This window comes from Neltuma alba, unplaced genomic scaffold (assembly GCF_004799145.2).
Source record: "Neltuma alba isolate B1F8T4 unplaced genomic scaffold, ASM479914v2 tig00012826_pilon, whole genome shotgun sequence".
Classification (NCBI taxonomy): Eukaryota; Viridiplantae; Streptophyta; class Magnoliopsida; order Fabales; family Fabaceae; genus Neltuma; species Neltuma alba.
In genome coordinates this window covers 149,076-165,204 of record NW_021637218.1, presented here as the reverse complement: position 1 = coordinate 165,204, position 16,129 = coordinate 149,076, and the positions used below count along the sequence as shown (strand labels likewise).

The following is a 16,129-nucleotide window of genomic DNA, read 5'->3' as shown; positions in this document are numbered from 1 at the left end:
GAACGCTTCGATGTAGATGCTTTGTAATACGATGGAGTATTAATTAGTTTAAAGTTCAGAGATTAGAAGTTCAACAACCAATTTAAATATGAAAATAGGCTTTAAATAAAAGGTGGTTCCCGCTTCCGCCAACGGAGTCAATGGGCCAATCAGACAAGAATCTTGTCCCCTCTTTCTCATTCACCGTTCTGATAAAGCACTCTGTCATACAGCTGGACTGTACAATACACCCAGTACTTATTTCAGGCTCACTCTTCCCCCAGAGTCCTTCTTCTTCATCATCACATTCCTATTCTGTGGTCAATCTCTGAAGCTTCTCTGCGCACAATAATCTTCATCCCTTCATTACTGTGCTCGATCAAATTGCATGCATATTAAGGAAAGGTATACGATTTGTATGTGCAGGAAAAGTATATTAGCTTTATTGACGAAAGCTCAAGCCCCAAATTGTTGAACAGTGTTACTTCAATTTTAATTGTTCAGTGTCTATATATATATATATATATATATTGCGTATGCAGGAAAAGTAATAATGGAAAAGGTAGGTGGAAGGCCAAGGGATGATGTGTGGCAACACGTTGAGCTATTGGAGGGAGGACGAAGAGTGAAGTGTAAATATTGTAATGGGAATTCGCAGGAGGTGCTAGCAGGATCAGATCTCATATTAATGGAGAAAAAGGCAAAGGCATTCGAGTATGTCCAAACTTTGTTTCAGACAAAGGAAACTCCAAAGATCTCAGAGACAACCTCCTTCCTTCTCAACAAGGTACGTAGTTATATATGATTATACTCCCTCCTGGATGATCTTTTTTCCAAGATCATGCAGAGGGGATTTTTTTTTTTTAATAAGAAATCTCATTCAGTCATTGGACAGTCTAATAGATTATAGCATTGTCGAATGAAGCAGGACAAATCCAAGCCGAAGCTAACAATCAGGAAAGGATTCAAGTTGGGTCATCTTCTGTTTCGGATTGGGAGATTGAAGACTTGCAGGTCATACAATATGTGCTTGAATGCTTAAGGTTAGATTCATATACTTCCCACTATGTATATACGCTTCTAATATGGATATATGAATATATTTATTTTTTGATTTGTTTCTTTAAATCACTCTGATTCTATTTTTTGATAAGTATATTGTTCTAATTCTTCAGTCCTGAAGATGAGGTTTTTATTTCCCCACTCTCATATTTGACTCAAGATGTTTTTATCACACTTAAACCAGAGACTCCTTTGGATTCATTGGTAAGCATTTATACATTCTTATATTTTGTTATAGTATTAATGACCAAGGTTTTAGTTATATTAATATTTAATTTTATGCATTCTTAGGTAATAGATATTTTTGTAGAGATGTTAAACCATGTTGAGCGAAAGAGCAAAAACTGTGCCTTCGAATTGGTACCTTCCTGTGGCATTTTCGGTGATTTCCTATTCCCTTTTTCTGTATGTCAAGTAGTTTTTTAATCTAAAACTAATTCATTGACCATAACTTTTAATGGTTCGTTCATGACATAATTATAGAAAACAGCACTGGAAGGCAACATAGGTCACTTCAGGAATTTTGTCCATGGTCTAAAAATGAGAGGAAATTATATGTCTCAGTCTGAGCTAAAATCCTGTTAGAAGGTATATCTTCTCAACTCTTTATTGAAAAAGTTTCTTTGTCAATATGATTACCTTTTTTTCCCCCTACTATATATATATATTAATTTGATTTTTGTTATCACAAATAATAGATATTTATTCCTGTTCACGATGAAGCAAAGTCAGATGGGGGACACTTTTATTTATATGTTATTCATTTAAAGAATAAAGAGATTGAAATATGGGATTCTCCACCCAATACACCTGTGACCGAAACAGAACGTGACGAGACAACCAAAAAATTGGTGAGTGTTAGGTAATTGCAATATCTACAATATTAATCAGTCAATTATTCTTTTGATTTTATACTCCTCCGATCCTTATATATGACTCAATTATTAAGTTAGTTTTGGTCCTAAATATAAAACTCATTTATCATATTTATCAATTTTCTCTAAATTAACCCTCTAGATACTTCCTCAACTATAATCAAGTAGAAGAGAAAGATGGGGTATTAAGAAAAATGATTATGATATTTTAGGAAAAACGTGTCATATTTTTTATAATTAACTAACATATCTAACTTCTTTGATCTAATCATGTTAGCTAAATAGGTCTTATATTAAGAGCCGGAAGAGTAGAATTTATGCTTTATGTGTCTAGTTGCTTGCCATGGAAAAACTCTTCAGAAATGTACCATTTACGGACTTCTGTTCCAAGATGGAAAACGTCATCCTCCCACGGCGCAATGGGTGAGTCGACAATTATTATGTAAAATTATATAAACTTTACTAGAAAAGTCTTTGATCATGACCTTATCATATATGTGTGTGTGTGTATTTTAATTTGTAGATTTGATTGCGGTATCTTTGTTATGGAGTTCATGGAACAAAAGGGAAATAATTCATTTCAGGTATGACCTCTTACAAGCATGTTGTCATCGACTCATAGGTAAGCACTCACACATGCCCACACATGGTTCTACACGAGCACGCAAGTGCTCTCTTTTACGCAATGAGGGAAATGGAGGGAAAGGTAAGGATGAGAAAATTTTAATGAGATCCATTTAAAAAAATTAAAAACAAAGGGATTTTAAAATTTTAATAAAGAGAATATGTAAAATAAAAAGAGTAACAAAAGTTAATTAAAGACTTTAAATCCTATTTCTTAATTTTTTAAATTGGCCTCAGTAAAATTTGAAAAAATTGTAAAAAAAGACCCTGAAGATTAAAAAATTGCACACAGAAACCTATTTAAAAATTTTTTGTTAAAACCCATGCTATTGTTAAAACCAATGAACAAAAAACCGGACCGGATACTAAACCGGTCTAGCTAGTGGGTTAAGGGTCAATGGGTCAGACCGGGGTCAAACCGGTCATATTAAAATAATATAATTTAATTGGTAATGACAAAATAAAAATAACATTCATCAATAATAACCATTCAACAAAATACAAAAAACAACCAAAATGATTTAAACATTTAATTGTACTAAACTAACATTAACAAATATATATCTTCATCATTACAGAAAATCAAAATCATCATTAAATTCATTGGCAGGGTCAGGAATTGAGACATCAATAGTTGGAAGAGGAAAATTAGAAGGAGTAGCAACATCATCTTGCAGAGGTGGAGGTTCAACAATATTCATATCATCATCAGCACCTAAATAAGACAATAATAAAGTGTCAATTAAATGTATGTAAATCAATATTAAAATAAAAATATTTATAAAGTTCTAAGAGACTAAGACAATAATACCTTCATTATCCCTCCCAGGAGTTGTCAAATTTGAAATATCTTCATTGTTGACAACACTTTCAAATGTTGCCACATCTCCATCATCAAACTCTGGAACAGGATCTTCTTCGGTCACCCAAAAGTCCACCAAATCAATGTTTTCAAAGTCAATAGGATCATAGCTTGCCTTCTGCTTCTTCAATGTACTCCTGACAAATAAAATTTTAATTAGATGTAAATCCATATCAAAATAAAAATGTTCATAACTTATAAAATTACCTATACTTTAATCGCAAGTTATAGTTTGTGAAAACTAAATCATTTAGCCTTTTGTGCTCCAGTCTATTTCTTCTTTTTGTATGAATGCGTTCAAATAAACTCCAATTCCTTTCACAGCCAGAAGAAGAAGAAGTTTGACTAAGAATGCGCATTGCAACACGTTGCAATTCTGGCACTGAACATCCATAATATGTCCACCATTCATCTAAATCATGAAAATATGAAATATAAAATTAGTGAATGGCCATAAATATACTATTAGCTATTAAATAAAACACTTACAAGGGTCAAGTTTCTGTGCTGCTTTTTGACATGATGGTCTACTGAAAGATTCTTTGGCTTCACGATAAGTAGTTGCTTGTTTCATTACCAAGAAGCCATCAACCTCTTCGTTTGAGTAAGACTCCACCACATCAATTAAAGCCATCATTAACTTTGACTTGATAGAGCAGTCTGGAGCATATGTGATTGCAGGATTCAGCAAATATGATGCTGCATGAAGATTGGTCTTTAAATGCTTGTCCCATTGAGTTTGAATGATTGTTGTGTAGGGCTTATACAGCTCCTTGTTGTTCTTAAACATCTCCTTAATTGCCATTTTCGCCCTTCGCATGCCTTCATAAACATAAGGCAATGAAGGCTTCTCATCTGAATCAACAATTCTCAACAATTTTATGAGAGGAGATACAATTTTCACAACTTGATAACAATCATTCCAAAACCGATTGTCCAATATGATTGCACTAAAATTTTTTCCTGCTTCAGTCCTTGATAATTTGTGGTCCACAAAGTGTTTATCAACAACTAAAGCTTGCAAGTCATTCTTGTGCATATATATGCTGTGCAATGTAATAAATGTGGTAGCAAACCTCGTGGCACCAGGACGCACAATTTCTTTCCAAGTTGGTCTTCTCCTCAACCACGATAAGAAAACCATATGATTATATGCAAATACAGTTATCTTTGATGCCTTTGATGCGAGGTCTGACACATGAGGCATGCTTGAAAAGTCTTTCAATACAAGATTCAAACAATGTGCAGCACAAGGTGACCAATAAATACTTTTATACTTCTCTTTAATCAATCTACCACATGCTACATAGTTAGCTGCATTGTCAGTCACCACATGAACAATATTTTTAGGACCAATCCACTCAATGACTTCAGAAAATAGTGTGAATAGAGTTTTGGCATCTTTAACTAGATCTGATGCATCAACAGACTTCACAAATACCATACCATGTGTAGAATACACTAAGAAGTTTATCAAGGTACGCTGTCTAACATCAGTCCATCCATCAGCCATGAGTGTGCAACCATTGTTTTTCCATTTAGCACGATGGCTATCAATGAGTAACTGACATTCTTTTCTCCAGTCACTCAACAAGTTAGTTTTAAAATCATAAGCACTAGGAGCTTTAAACCCAGGCCCTATTGAAGCAATGCCATCCACAGCCTTTTGAAATAAAGGACAATCAAACGCCTTAAACGGAATGCAGTTTACAATAGCCCATTCAGCAATCAACATTTTCACATTATGCTTTGCTTCTTTAGTTGCTAATGCACTCTTAATGCCAGGTTGGGAATCAGGAGTTGTCCTAGGAGCAAAAAAATTGTCTATGCTACCAGAAGCTTTCCTCTTCCTCACACTACTTGTGACATTTGGTGATTCAACATGAGTTTCTTCGACTTCCTCTTCTATGTTTTCAATAGTTTTCTTCTTTGACCCTTCTTTTAAAGACTCTGCCATTCTATAACGTACATCATGTGGAACTTTTTTACAAGCAGCTATTTGACCAACAGTGCCAGCAAGATGTTGCTTCATCCTATTTATTCCACCTCCTCTATAACTATTAGTACAAAAAAGACACGTATATATATTCTGTGTTCCTTCTTTTTTGTACGCAATATGTGCCCATGCTGGATCAGTTTTGGCACGTAATGAGGATGTGGGTGTGGAGGTTTCGGTAGGAGGATTTGAAGATCCAGTATTAGGAGTCATGTTGTCATTTCCAGAACTTTGGTTATTTGAAATATCCATCACTGCTACTAAAAAAACAAATCAAAAGCTTAATAATTAATATAACATCTGAACATCGGTTATTTGATTATTTCTCATCTGAACATCGCAGCAGCCATAACACATAACATAACACCACAACTCCATATGATTAATATAAACCCACAACTCGCAGTACTAATATGCTACTATGGTAAATTGACTAAATTCAATCTATTATTTCCAGATAGTCTAGCAATCTAACACCACAACTGCACATGAAGTATTATTTCAGATAGTCTAGCAATCTAACACCACAACCCCATACGAAGCAGCACGGAAAAATCAAAAATGACAGACAGGCAGAGAATCCAAACTCAAACGAAAAATCAAACCAGAAATTTAATAGATTATCAATTTATCACCCTCAATCCAAGTTCAAACGAAAATTAATAAGAGTGGCCGAAAGATCAGAGAGACAGAGACGGAGAGCTCAAACCGAGTCAAACGAAATTGGGAGTCTGGACGAGCAGCTTCAGGCGAGGCGACGGCAGGACGAGCAGCTTCAGGCAAGGCACCAACCAGCTTCAGGCGAGGCAGGGGAAGACGCGGCGACGGTGCAAGCTTCAGTGAGCTGAGCTGGGAGATTCAGTGAGGCGACGGCGGCGAGATTCAGCGAGCTGGTACCGAGACGGGACAGCGAGCACACGGCGACGGCGGCGAGGTTCACTGAGCAGTGCGCACACGGCGACGGCGGCTGGGACTGAGGAGGAAGGAGCTGCCGAGATGGACTTTTGCCGTTTTGGAGACCGAATGAGGAAGGACCGAAGGAGAGGGGTTGAGCGGTCGAGGTCGAGCTGGGGGTTCGATTTTTTTTTTTTTTAATAAAACACCGTCGTTTTGGGTCTCTGGATGGGGAAATAATCTGAACCGGCTGAATCACCTAAACCGGCGGTTTACCCGGTTTTACACCGGTTCATACCGGCTCAACCGGTTCACCACCGGTTTAACCCCTGGCCGGTTCTTGGCTTATTCCGGACCGGACAACAGGCCGGTTCACCGGTTGAACCGGCCGGTCCGGTCCGGTTTTTTTTTTCCATGGTTAAAACCCATACTAATATTGTAACGAGTCCCCATTTGTAATTTTTTATTTCGGCAGTTTTTTTTTTATGATTTTTCCTTCAAATTTTTCTCTTCTTTCCCTCCATTTTCTTCATCCCAAACAGACCCTTGACAGTGAAAAAGAAAGGAAGTATTTGGCTGAGAAGTTGCTCAACAGTGATCTGAACCAAGAAAAACACAATCTCTATGACAAAGCAAGACGGCACTATGCACAATTTGCAGAGCAAGATGGCAATAAAAGATTTTGACTTGACACTGTGAATAGACAAGATCGTTTAGAAGAAGGTATGAGTATCAGCATATAGAATTTATATCCACCTCCATTTATTTGTCATTTATGAATTTGTTGAAGTTTTTAATCTTTTAAAAATTTTCATAGCTTTTTTTTTTTGCCAAAAAAATTGTCATAACCTTAAAAAATTACCCTCGTCCAATTGTAACGTTCTCTCATATTTTCCTCTTCACCACTCTCTTCTCCATAACTTTTTGATTATTTAATGGGGCACAAGTGCGGAAAAATATTTAATGCCACCTAAATTTTTTTGGTGACTTACGTTTTGAATTCTTGAAATCCTCCAAAATGTGATTTCCACATAGACACGGAGAGAGTATACCTACGACTGCTTAAAATTTGAATGCCATATTATCTAATTTAATTTTTTTTATTTTTCTCACTATCTTTACTTAATTATTTATTACGATTTTTGTTGCTAGGATCTTTCAAAGATTATATATTGCCTACAACAGATTCAATAGTGAAGTTTCAAAGTTATACTGAACAAATATGGGAATGGATAATGAATGATAAGGTGTCAACAACTGGAATTTGGGGAATTAGACGTTCAGGAAAAACAGCCTCAGTAGCCCATATTTGTCACAAGCTTTTAGAAGGAGCCAATTGTGACATTGAAGTTATTTGGGTGACTGTATCACAAAATATCAACATCAACAGGTTGCAAAACAACATAGCTGAATCACTTAAGTTGGATATATCTAATGAGCCTCGTGAAAGAATTGCCAGCAAATTATTTCAAGCGTTCAAAGAGATGAAGAAGTGTGTTATTGTTTTACATAATGCTTGGGATCATTTCTCTCTAACGGACATCAGATTTTCTATGTTAGATAATCGAATTACATTGATTTTGACCACTCGCTTTAGGGAAGTGTGTCAGAACATGTACTGTGAGAAGGTAATGAACATAGAACAGCTAGATGGAGAAAATAGTTGGGCTTTATTTGATAAGTTTGTGGCCGATGGCTTCGCCGCCTCTCTGAACATGCCCTGTGAGAAGGTAATGAACGTAGAACCGCTAGATGGAGAAAATAGTTGGGCTTTGTTTGATAAGTTTGTAGCCGATGGCTTCCCCGCCTCATGAACTGCCCATAGAAACAAAGACAATACAAACCCTAAAACTATCAGATTCATCATTTTCTTCTTCATTGTTCTCCCGAAACCTTCTCTCTCCCTCCACATATTGTATCAACAAAAACCAGAAGCCTCTGTAATGAATGGGTCTTGCATTAATAAGGAACAAGAGGAAACAGCCATTGGGCCAACAGATGTTAGTATTGGGCTTAAAGAGTGTGGGCTAATTTGGAGGGACTGCGGTATATGGTGGAGTAAGATGAAGGTATGGAGGCAGTGAAGAATTTTGTCAAGCGATCTCCCTCTCTGGCGTCTATCCTTCTCCCTGTAACCGTCCTTTTCTTCTGCTTTCCTGCTTACCTCTGAATTTCCTTTTCCTACTGCAGTGTCTTTGTCTTCTACTGTTCTGGATTTCAATTCTCTTCTACTTCTGGATTTCATTATTGTTATTTTGCTTTTCTGGAACCTCATGACGTACAGATATTGATGTCAATTTATATAAGTTTTATCCGTCAAGTTGCTATTATAAAAGTGATCATAACAGCCTCTCCTTCTGTGTGTCTGCGAGAGAGAGAGAGAGATCAGATTTCCTTCACAACCTTCCCCTGTTTTGGCAAATATATGTGTGTACGCAAATGTGCGTGCATGCATATTGCTTGAACTATACGGGAATATAAGCATGAATTGCGTTTAGTATATTCTTCTCTCTCGTTTTCTTATGCCTTTCTGTGATAATCTCCACCAGCTTTTCTTAGAAACGACGTACGTCGAGTACTGAAAGAGATACTTGAATGAAATTTATATATATATCTATATATATATATATATTAATAAGATTATATTTTAGGTTGGCAAAAAAAAAATTGGTTTCTAACATAAGGGATTGACTACAATGCATATTCATGCTTTTACGACTTTTACTACCACACGAAGCTCAAAGCTAATCCGTTAAACCTTTTTCTTTTTTTTTACTGCTAACCTTAGTGGCTGAAGAAATAACTAATTAAACTATTATTTCTAGCTTTTAATATAAGAACTAGTTGACTAATATTTGAGTAAATAAAAAATTATTTAAATTAATTATTTATAATAAATATAGGTTGTCTTTCCTAAAACATTTTTTCTAATCAAGTATATTAAATAGAACTACTATTATTACAATGATTATCTTAAAAAATAAATAAATATAAGAGACATAGAGGATTGGAGCCTTATATTTAGAACTAAAATAAAAATAAAATAATTTCTCATATTAAGGACCAGAGGTAGTATAATTATGGGAATCTCTCATGTGGACAAATTAGAATATCCGGCTTATGGATTTACGAGGATCTCAATCATACTCCCAACCCCAAAGAATTCATAACAGAAAGAACTTCCCCTGACGTGAAGAGAAAGTAGGGTTACCGCTGAGAAGATTACACGCAAGTTTTGTTTAATGGAAAATTATTTTATAAACAAAACGAAATTATTGGAGTCTACCCTTCATTCTATGTGACAAGCAAGGAGTTCTATTTTGTTTCTTTATTAATTGTTTAATAGATATTTTTAATGATAAGGGGTTGATGACCAAAAAACAATTAAAAACTTAATAGAGGGTTATTTTAAATATTTTAAAAAATAATGACAAGTGCGCGCAGCTGACTCAAAATTCAAATTCAAAGTAGTTATATGTCTTTTCACTCAATATATATTGTCATGTGCTATAAAGCTACGTTAGAAAGTTTGAGAGGATCTGTGCAACAGAAATAGAATCTGATCATGATCCATGAAAGAGTATTTAGTAACTATTTTTCTGGTCATCCTAGATCTGGTATTCAAAGTTGAGAGTCCTAACGTGGCTCGTTGATGAGTTGAGAATGAGTGGCCTTACCTGGACTAAAGCTTTGTTTGATCATTATTTTAAGAGTTATTTAATATGGTATAAAATTAATGGAATAAAAAAGGCTACAACTTATTAGCTAACTTAGAAGGAAGATTGTTATGAGTACATTTTATTTTAACTTTTCCTTCCTACGCAATAACTTGACAAGAACATCAAGTAGTAATAATAATAGCCGTTGCATCAAATTTATTCATAATTATTTCTTTTTTTTTTCACGTAAGCTTTTGTTATCAAATACAAATTTGCATAGAAATGAGAAGGAGAAGATTGTTCTGCCAAGGATTTGATCAGAGAGTGCAATATTGGAGAAAGCATGCGGAATTTTTTCTTGAATAATATGCATTACAGACATAAAAAAATATGTATATAAATAGAGATCAATTTTATTTGCCTTATTTCTTTTTTCCCTTCACGGAATGGTTCATCTCTCGCTCTCAATCAGAATATTGCTTCATCATCAAGTAAGGAGTTGGGTTTCAATAGAAATGAGTCATTTGAAGATTCTAAAAAAGAGTAATTAAACTATTCATAAGAAACAATACATTTACAGGTCTTGCAATCAATGAACAACTTCATCTCCATTCCAGTTGTTCTTCACCTTCGGACCAGTGGGTCCTTCCTCTCCTAACAGTTCATTTGGCAAGCTTCTCACCAGTTTCTCCAAAAGCTTTTTCAACTTCCCAGGCAACCATTTCTCCATCTTCTTCAGCTCTTTTGCAATATCATGGCTTATATTTGGACCCCATTCTCTGAAATAGTTCAGCCACAGCGGCTCCACAATCTCCGACCCCAGATACTCAGTAGAAACCACTTCATATCCTACCCCCATGTCCACTACCAAATCACTTTCCATAGTACCGTTCCTAAGTCCAACACTATTACCCCCTTGAGGATTGAGCCCTGCTCTAGGGTAAAATGCATGGCCATGAAGTGAAGAATATATGACAGGTTTGTTTCCATTCTTGAATTCAAGATTGAAGGAATCAACCCAGGTACCGCCACTGTGTTGTGAAAAATATACCTTTCTGAGTTATCTATTGAAATTGCTCACTCTTAGTGTCACATGTTACCAGTCCCCCACATGTTGGCCAATTTCCCCCAGTGAAACAGTGATGAACTCTACTTTTGCTCTTGCTGGTCCGTTGAATGGATAGTATACCCAACAAGCTATGTCCGTGAATGTTCCACCAAACGTGGGTTTTATGTGCATATATGCTTTTGAGCCTTGTAAATCACCCCCTTTTAACTCTTTCCCTGTTGGCTTTGTCTACTGGAAAATCTAGCCAATAGGAACCATCATTGTCATGATCTTGGGGAAGATTAGTGCTATTTGGTTGTATTGGGGTAGGTTGTGATTCTTCTCCTCTTTTATAGAGCAATCCTCTATTGGCGAAAAACCAGTTTACAGAGGAAGGGAGGTATTGTTCTTTAGGATGTAGGTACACTATTGGAGAGTAAACTTGGGCTATTGCTTAATTTGTTTTAGATTTGGCATAGAGGTGAAGTAAAAGTTGGTGTTTTTCAAATAGGATATAGCCAAAGGACCAGTAATTCCAGGATTTTGAGCTAGAAAGGTGTTCCTACAAGAAGTCTTGGAGCTTGAGTTCCCCTGTTTCTTGGTCTTGTTTCATAGAGATTGAACCCATTGGAGTCACTCGATTTTCCTGGCCCCCAAATCCATCTGTATGTCTCAATCTCATCAGTGAGGTCTAACCGGACACATCGAACTTTATCCAAGGAAGGCTTGTCCGGTGTTGTGGTCACAACATGTCCTGCTGCTATATAGCCATTCGGAGGGCTTGGTTGCCAAAAATAGGTTGAGCCATTTTGATTGACTTTTAAGGATTTGGTATTCCATATCAGACTGTAGTCAAGTGGTTCCTTTAGAGCTGGGTTAGTGGTTGAAGAGTTATCTTTGGCCACAAGAACCCAACCAGAAAATGGCCTGTTGTTAGGTTGGCTATAACAACCCCACATACAAAATCCTTCTGGTAATCCTGTTGGTTCAAAGATTGTAGCCCCAAGATTATTCGGACCACCTTCATACGATGTCCATACTTTGTTAGATGTTGAAACCTACACCACTTGTAGTTCACCCATACTTTGTTAAATGTAAAATGATAATAATATTTTGTCCTAAATCAGAGTACAATCTGTGATACATGGGGTGTTATGCATGTTTAAGATATGAAATAACTGTGTCTCTGAATTCTAAATTCTTTGCAAAGAGATGCTACAAATATGGAATATGAAGCTTAAGTGTACTCAAAAAGTGTTCAAGACTTAAGTTAAACATGTTGATGACATGCCAAATTATTCATATTGCTCTGCATCCGTTATGTTCTGCATCTTTGCTTTTATTTTTTATTTTTTTTCCTGTGAATGTATCTTTGCTTTTGAACAATAAAGGAGGGAAAAAAAGTATACGAAGATAATAACTACTACCTGGTCGCCAAACTGGTGTTGGAGCAGGAAGCTTGAAGGTGGTATCAATGGGAAGACTTTGATCCTTCTTCGTAAGACAATTCCCCATCTCTGCTTTTGACAAAACGAAAATTGAATCCAAAGGTAAGATGAATAATAATGGTCAGATAAAATAACTACGGATTTTGCAAGGAGCATGTTCATTTGACGATAGAAAAAGTTTGAGTGAAAACAAAAGGGTCGGCCTAATTGATGATGTGTCGTGCAAGGAAGCCATTTGATCTCTATATGCAAATAATTTTCTCTTTCTTGCCGTTCTTGTTAATGCTGCCTTGTTAACCTCGAATCCTTCTTCAAGATGCATGATTTTTAATTTGAATGCTTGACTCTGATTTAGAACAAGTGTCAAAGGGATCATATTGTAAATAAGTAAATAAAGATGCAAGATTTTTAATTTGGGGACATGTCTTTTTTGGGGTTTGTTAATGAGGATATATCTGACTTTGTAAGAAGAGGCATACGCATAAGTAATTGCTTGCCAATAAACTTGGATTTCCAAGTTGCCATTCGTAATAAACTAATCCTCAAACGGCTCACTTTCTTGTTTTTTCATTTTTATTCTTGAAAGACTCAAACATCTCATTTTAAGCCACCATCGTTAAATACGCTCAAGGAATTTTATTTTTTTTTTCGGTTAAGAAAATCAACTGCAAATTATTTCTTTTTGGTTCTTGTTTATCTGTACTGTTTGCTCTTAGGTTGGAAGCTCTAACCTGAATATCAATATAAGTTTTCTTTTGATGGAAAAAAAATTACTATATGAAGTTACAAGGGATTTGACTTTTCGGCTGACATCTTGTGATAGGATGCAAGGGAACATGTTCGGCGGTTCGGGCATTGAAGGGGAGCGAGTAAAAGACATTAGGAAAAATTAGAGAGAAGAATTGGAAGAGTGTGATATTTATTCAACAAAATATTAAAAATCGTAACTATTTAGATGGAACAAAAATCAAAGAATAAAGTAATACCCAGTACACTAATATTATTTTCTTATAATATACTACCTTCCCTCTTAAATATAAAAATTAGTTGACTAATTTGAATAAATTAAGAAAATAAATTAAGTTAGTTTTTTGTAATGTATAGATGTTGTTTTTTTCTAAAATATCATTGATAATCAAGTATGTTGGCTAGAATTATTATTATTAGAAAAACTACCTGGAAAAAAATGCATAAATATGAGAGATAAAATAAATTTGGATCCTATATTTAAGATCAAAATAAAATTTAAACAATGTTTTATATTAAGGACGGGACGTAGTATATATCTAGCACTGTAATCTTATTTATGATGTATCCATTATTCTAATAATATTATAATATTATTTTCATATGCATCCAACAACTCCTCATGTTATTTTCTGATTGTATGCTCCAGCATTTTAATTTTATTTATGGTTTAGGATTGTTAATGAACTATAAATGAGATTATGGGTTAAAAGTCATTTTTATTCCCAAAGTTTTCACAAAAAAATTGGGGGTGTCAAGAAAATCTTTTTTTAAAGTAATGTTATTCAGCAGTTAAAAAATCGTGGCAATGACATCCTTGGCCTACCAGATGCAAATATCATGCGACACAATAAACAAAAAATTTTAAAAAAATGAAAATGAGAGAGGGACCAAAGACGAACACGTGATGCGCCTTCCATCTACCCCCACCTTTCTTCCTCCTCCAATTTCAATCCTTAAAGCCCACAGGATCTGATCTGTCACTTGTTTCCCTTGGATTTGAATGTCACCCCAAAACGATCCTAACCTTATCCCTAACGACCAACCATCTGACTGAATCGTTTTGTTCTGGAATGCTTTGCAATTAATTATGGGTGAAGATAGGCCGATGATGCTCTGGAACCACGAGATGGGGACGTCGGCAAGAACAAGATCAGATTGGAAGGATTCTCTTGTGTCCATTGCAGAGAGAGGTCGGATGAGGCATCTAAGTTATTGATTTTGAATGAAATGAGCCTAAAATAGATGGGTTGTTAGAGCCATCGATATGGAGGCATAAATATCCGCAACTTGCTTAAAACCTTATCCAAATGAGTGGAAGGAATATATTAAACATTATTGTCAAGCTCTTGCTCAGTAATCAGTTTTCAATTAACAAACAAAAGAATCAACAGACATGCAATCAGAAGGTGGAGTCCGACTGGAGCGTGATGATCGATAGTGTCGGTGTCGGAGCTGATCATCACGCCGACATAGGATAACACAGAGGAGGGGTCGAGATACGGGCGGCCACAAGAGATTACACTTTTAGATTTAACTTTCTAATTTGTTCTAAATATAAGAATCCAATCTATTTTCTCTCTTGTATTTATCTATTTGTTTCAAAATAATCATTATAATAATTGTACATATTAAATGTTATATCAAAATAGTTATAACTAATATATATGAGTGACAATGATATTTTAAAAAAGACAACACATATTTATAGCAAATAACTAATTTAATAAGTTTTTTAATATATTAAAATTAGTCAATTAGCTCTTATATTAAGAGTTTGAAGTAGTAATATGTTTCAAATTCTTCCGCCCACACGCCAATGCTTTTTTAGAAGATTCTCTTAGTTAGATTTTATGATTTTAAACAAAAAATTAGAATTAATAGAAAACAATAAATATTTAAAATTAATTTGTTTCCTCCAATAAGCCTTTATCTAAGCATATTTAACGCTTAGATAATAGATATATTTAAACAAAATTTTATTAAAAAAATTAAATTTGAAATCTATAGAAGCGGTAATAAATGGGAAAGGGGTCTCTCCACTTATTTTTCTTTTTTCCATTTCCCTCTACATCCAGTCTTAACTATTATCTCAGGTCCTAATTATAAGATCTCACTTGTAGTCTACAAATAAGGTCTTATAATTAGAACATGAGTAGTATTAAAATTACAATATGAAGGATCCATATTATAATTATATAAAATAATTTTCTAAAATATGTTTTTTATTATTGTTTTAAATTATCATAAGTAAAATTCAGTAGTTTAATTTTATTAATTTATTTTTCAGTAAAATTAACATTTTATTCGCAATTTTATAAAATATAAAATTTCGATCATTCAAGCCTGGATTTTGTAATTAAAATAAGAAGTAAAAGGGAAAAAAAGCCATGGAGAGGCGCTTTGCTGTAATGGACGGTCGATGGGCCAAAGTCAATGCGAGAAGAAGCTGTCCGTCCCTTCTCATATAGTCAATTGGATACAGCCGGACTGTACAGTGCACTGATCATTTCAGCCTCATCTTCCACAAAGCCCTTCATTATATGGCTAATCTTTCTTTCCCCGTTCGGTGGACGCGTTTTCTTCTGTGTTGACTTCTGTTTCTCACCGGAGTCAGTCTCAGTCGCCGCCATGCTTCAATCCTCAACTTGGATTAGCATTCGGTAATTTCCATGTGATTATTATCATGTGACCTCATTTTCGTCTTCCTTTGTTTGTTTCTTCTGTTTCTGCCTTTCCACGATTGTTCATTCTCTACTTTTCATTTAGAATTGATCACTCTCTGAAATCTATGAATAATTGTAAATTTTTGTTTCAACTCTTGTAAATTTTTGTATGTACACTAATAAATTTTGTTATCATTAGTTGCTAAAATATATATATATGTAAATTTACTTATAAATATTCATAAATTTTTGGACTGGCGGTTATAATG

At 34.9% G+C, this 16,129-nt stretch overlaps 2 protein-coding genes and 1 pseudogene across 2 annotated transcripts; 1 reads left to right on the top strand and 2 right to left on the bottom strand.

Moving 5' to 3' along the window:
- Positions 1-3,112: 3,112 nt before the first annotated feature.
- LOC114731400 (uncharacterized) lies at positions 3,113-5,650 on the bottom strand. Its single transcript, XM_028918550.1, has 4 exons — positions 3,892-5,650; positions 3,610-3,784; positions 3,352-3,539; positions 3,113-3,255 (listed from the first exon to the last, which is right to left on the bottom strand). The coding sequence occupies exons 1-4, from the start codon at positions 5,648-5,650 to the stop codon at positions 3,113-3,115; spliced, it is 2,265 nt and encodes a 754-aa protein (XP_028774383.1).
- A 1,877-nt stretch (positions 5,651-7,527) lies between these two features.
- LOC114731399 (probable disease resistance protein At1g52660) lies at positions 7,528-8,106 on the top strand. The gene has a single exon (XM_028918549.1). It carries the CDS (start codon positions 7,528-7,530, stop codon positions 8,104-8,106), a length of 579 nt encoding a protein of 192 aa, XP_028774382.1.
- Positions 8,107-10,540: 2,434 nt separating this feature from the next.
- On the bottom strand, positions 10,541-12,081 carry LOC114731398 (uncharacterized; annotated as a pseudogene).
- Positions 12,082-16,129: the final 4,048 nt, after the last annotated feature.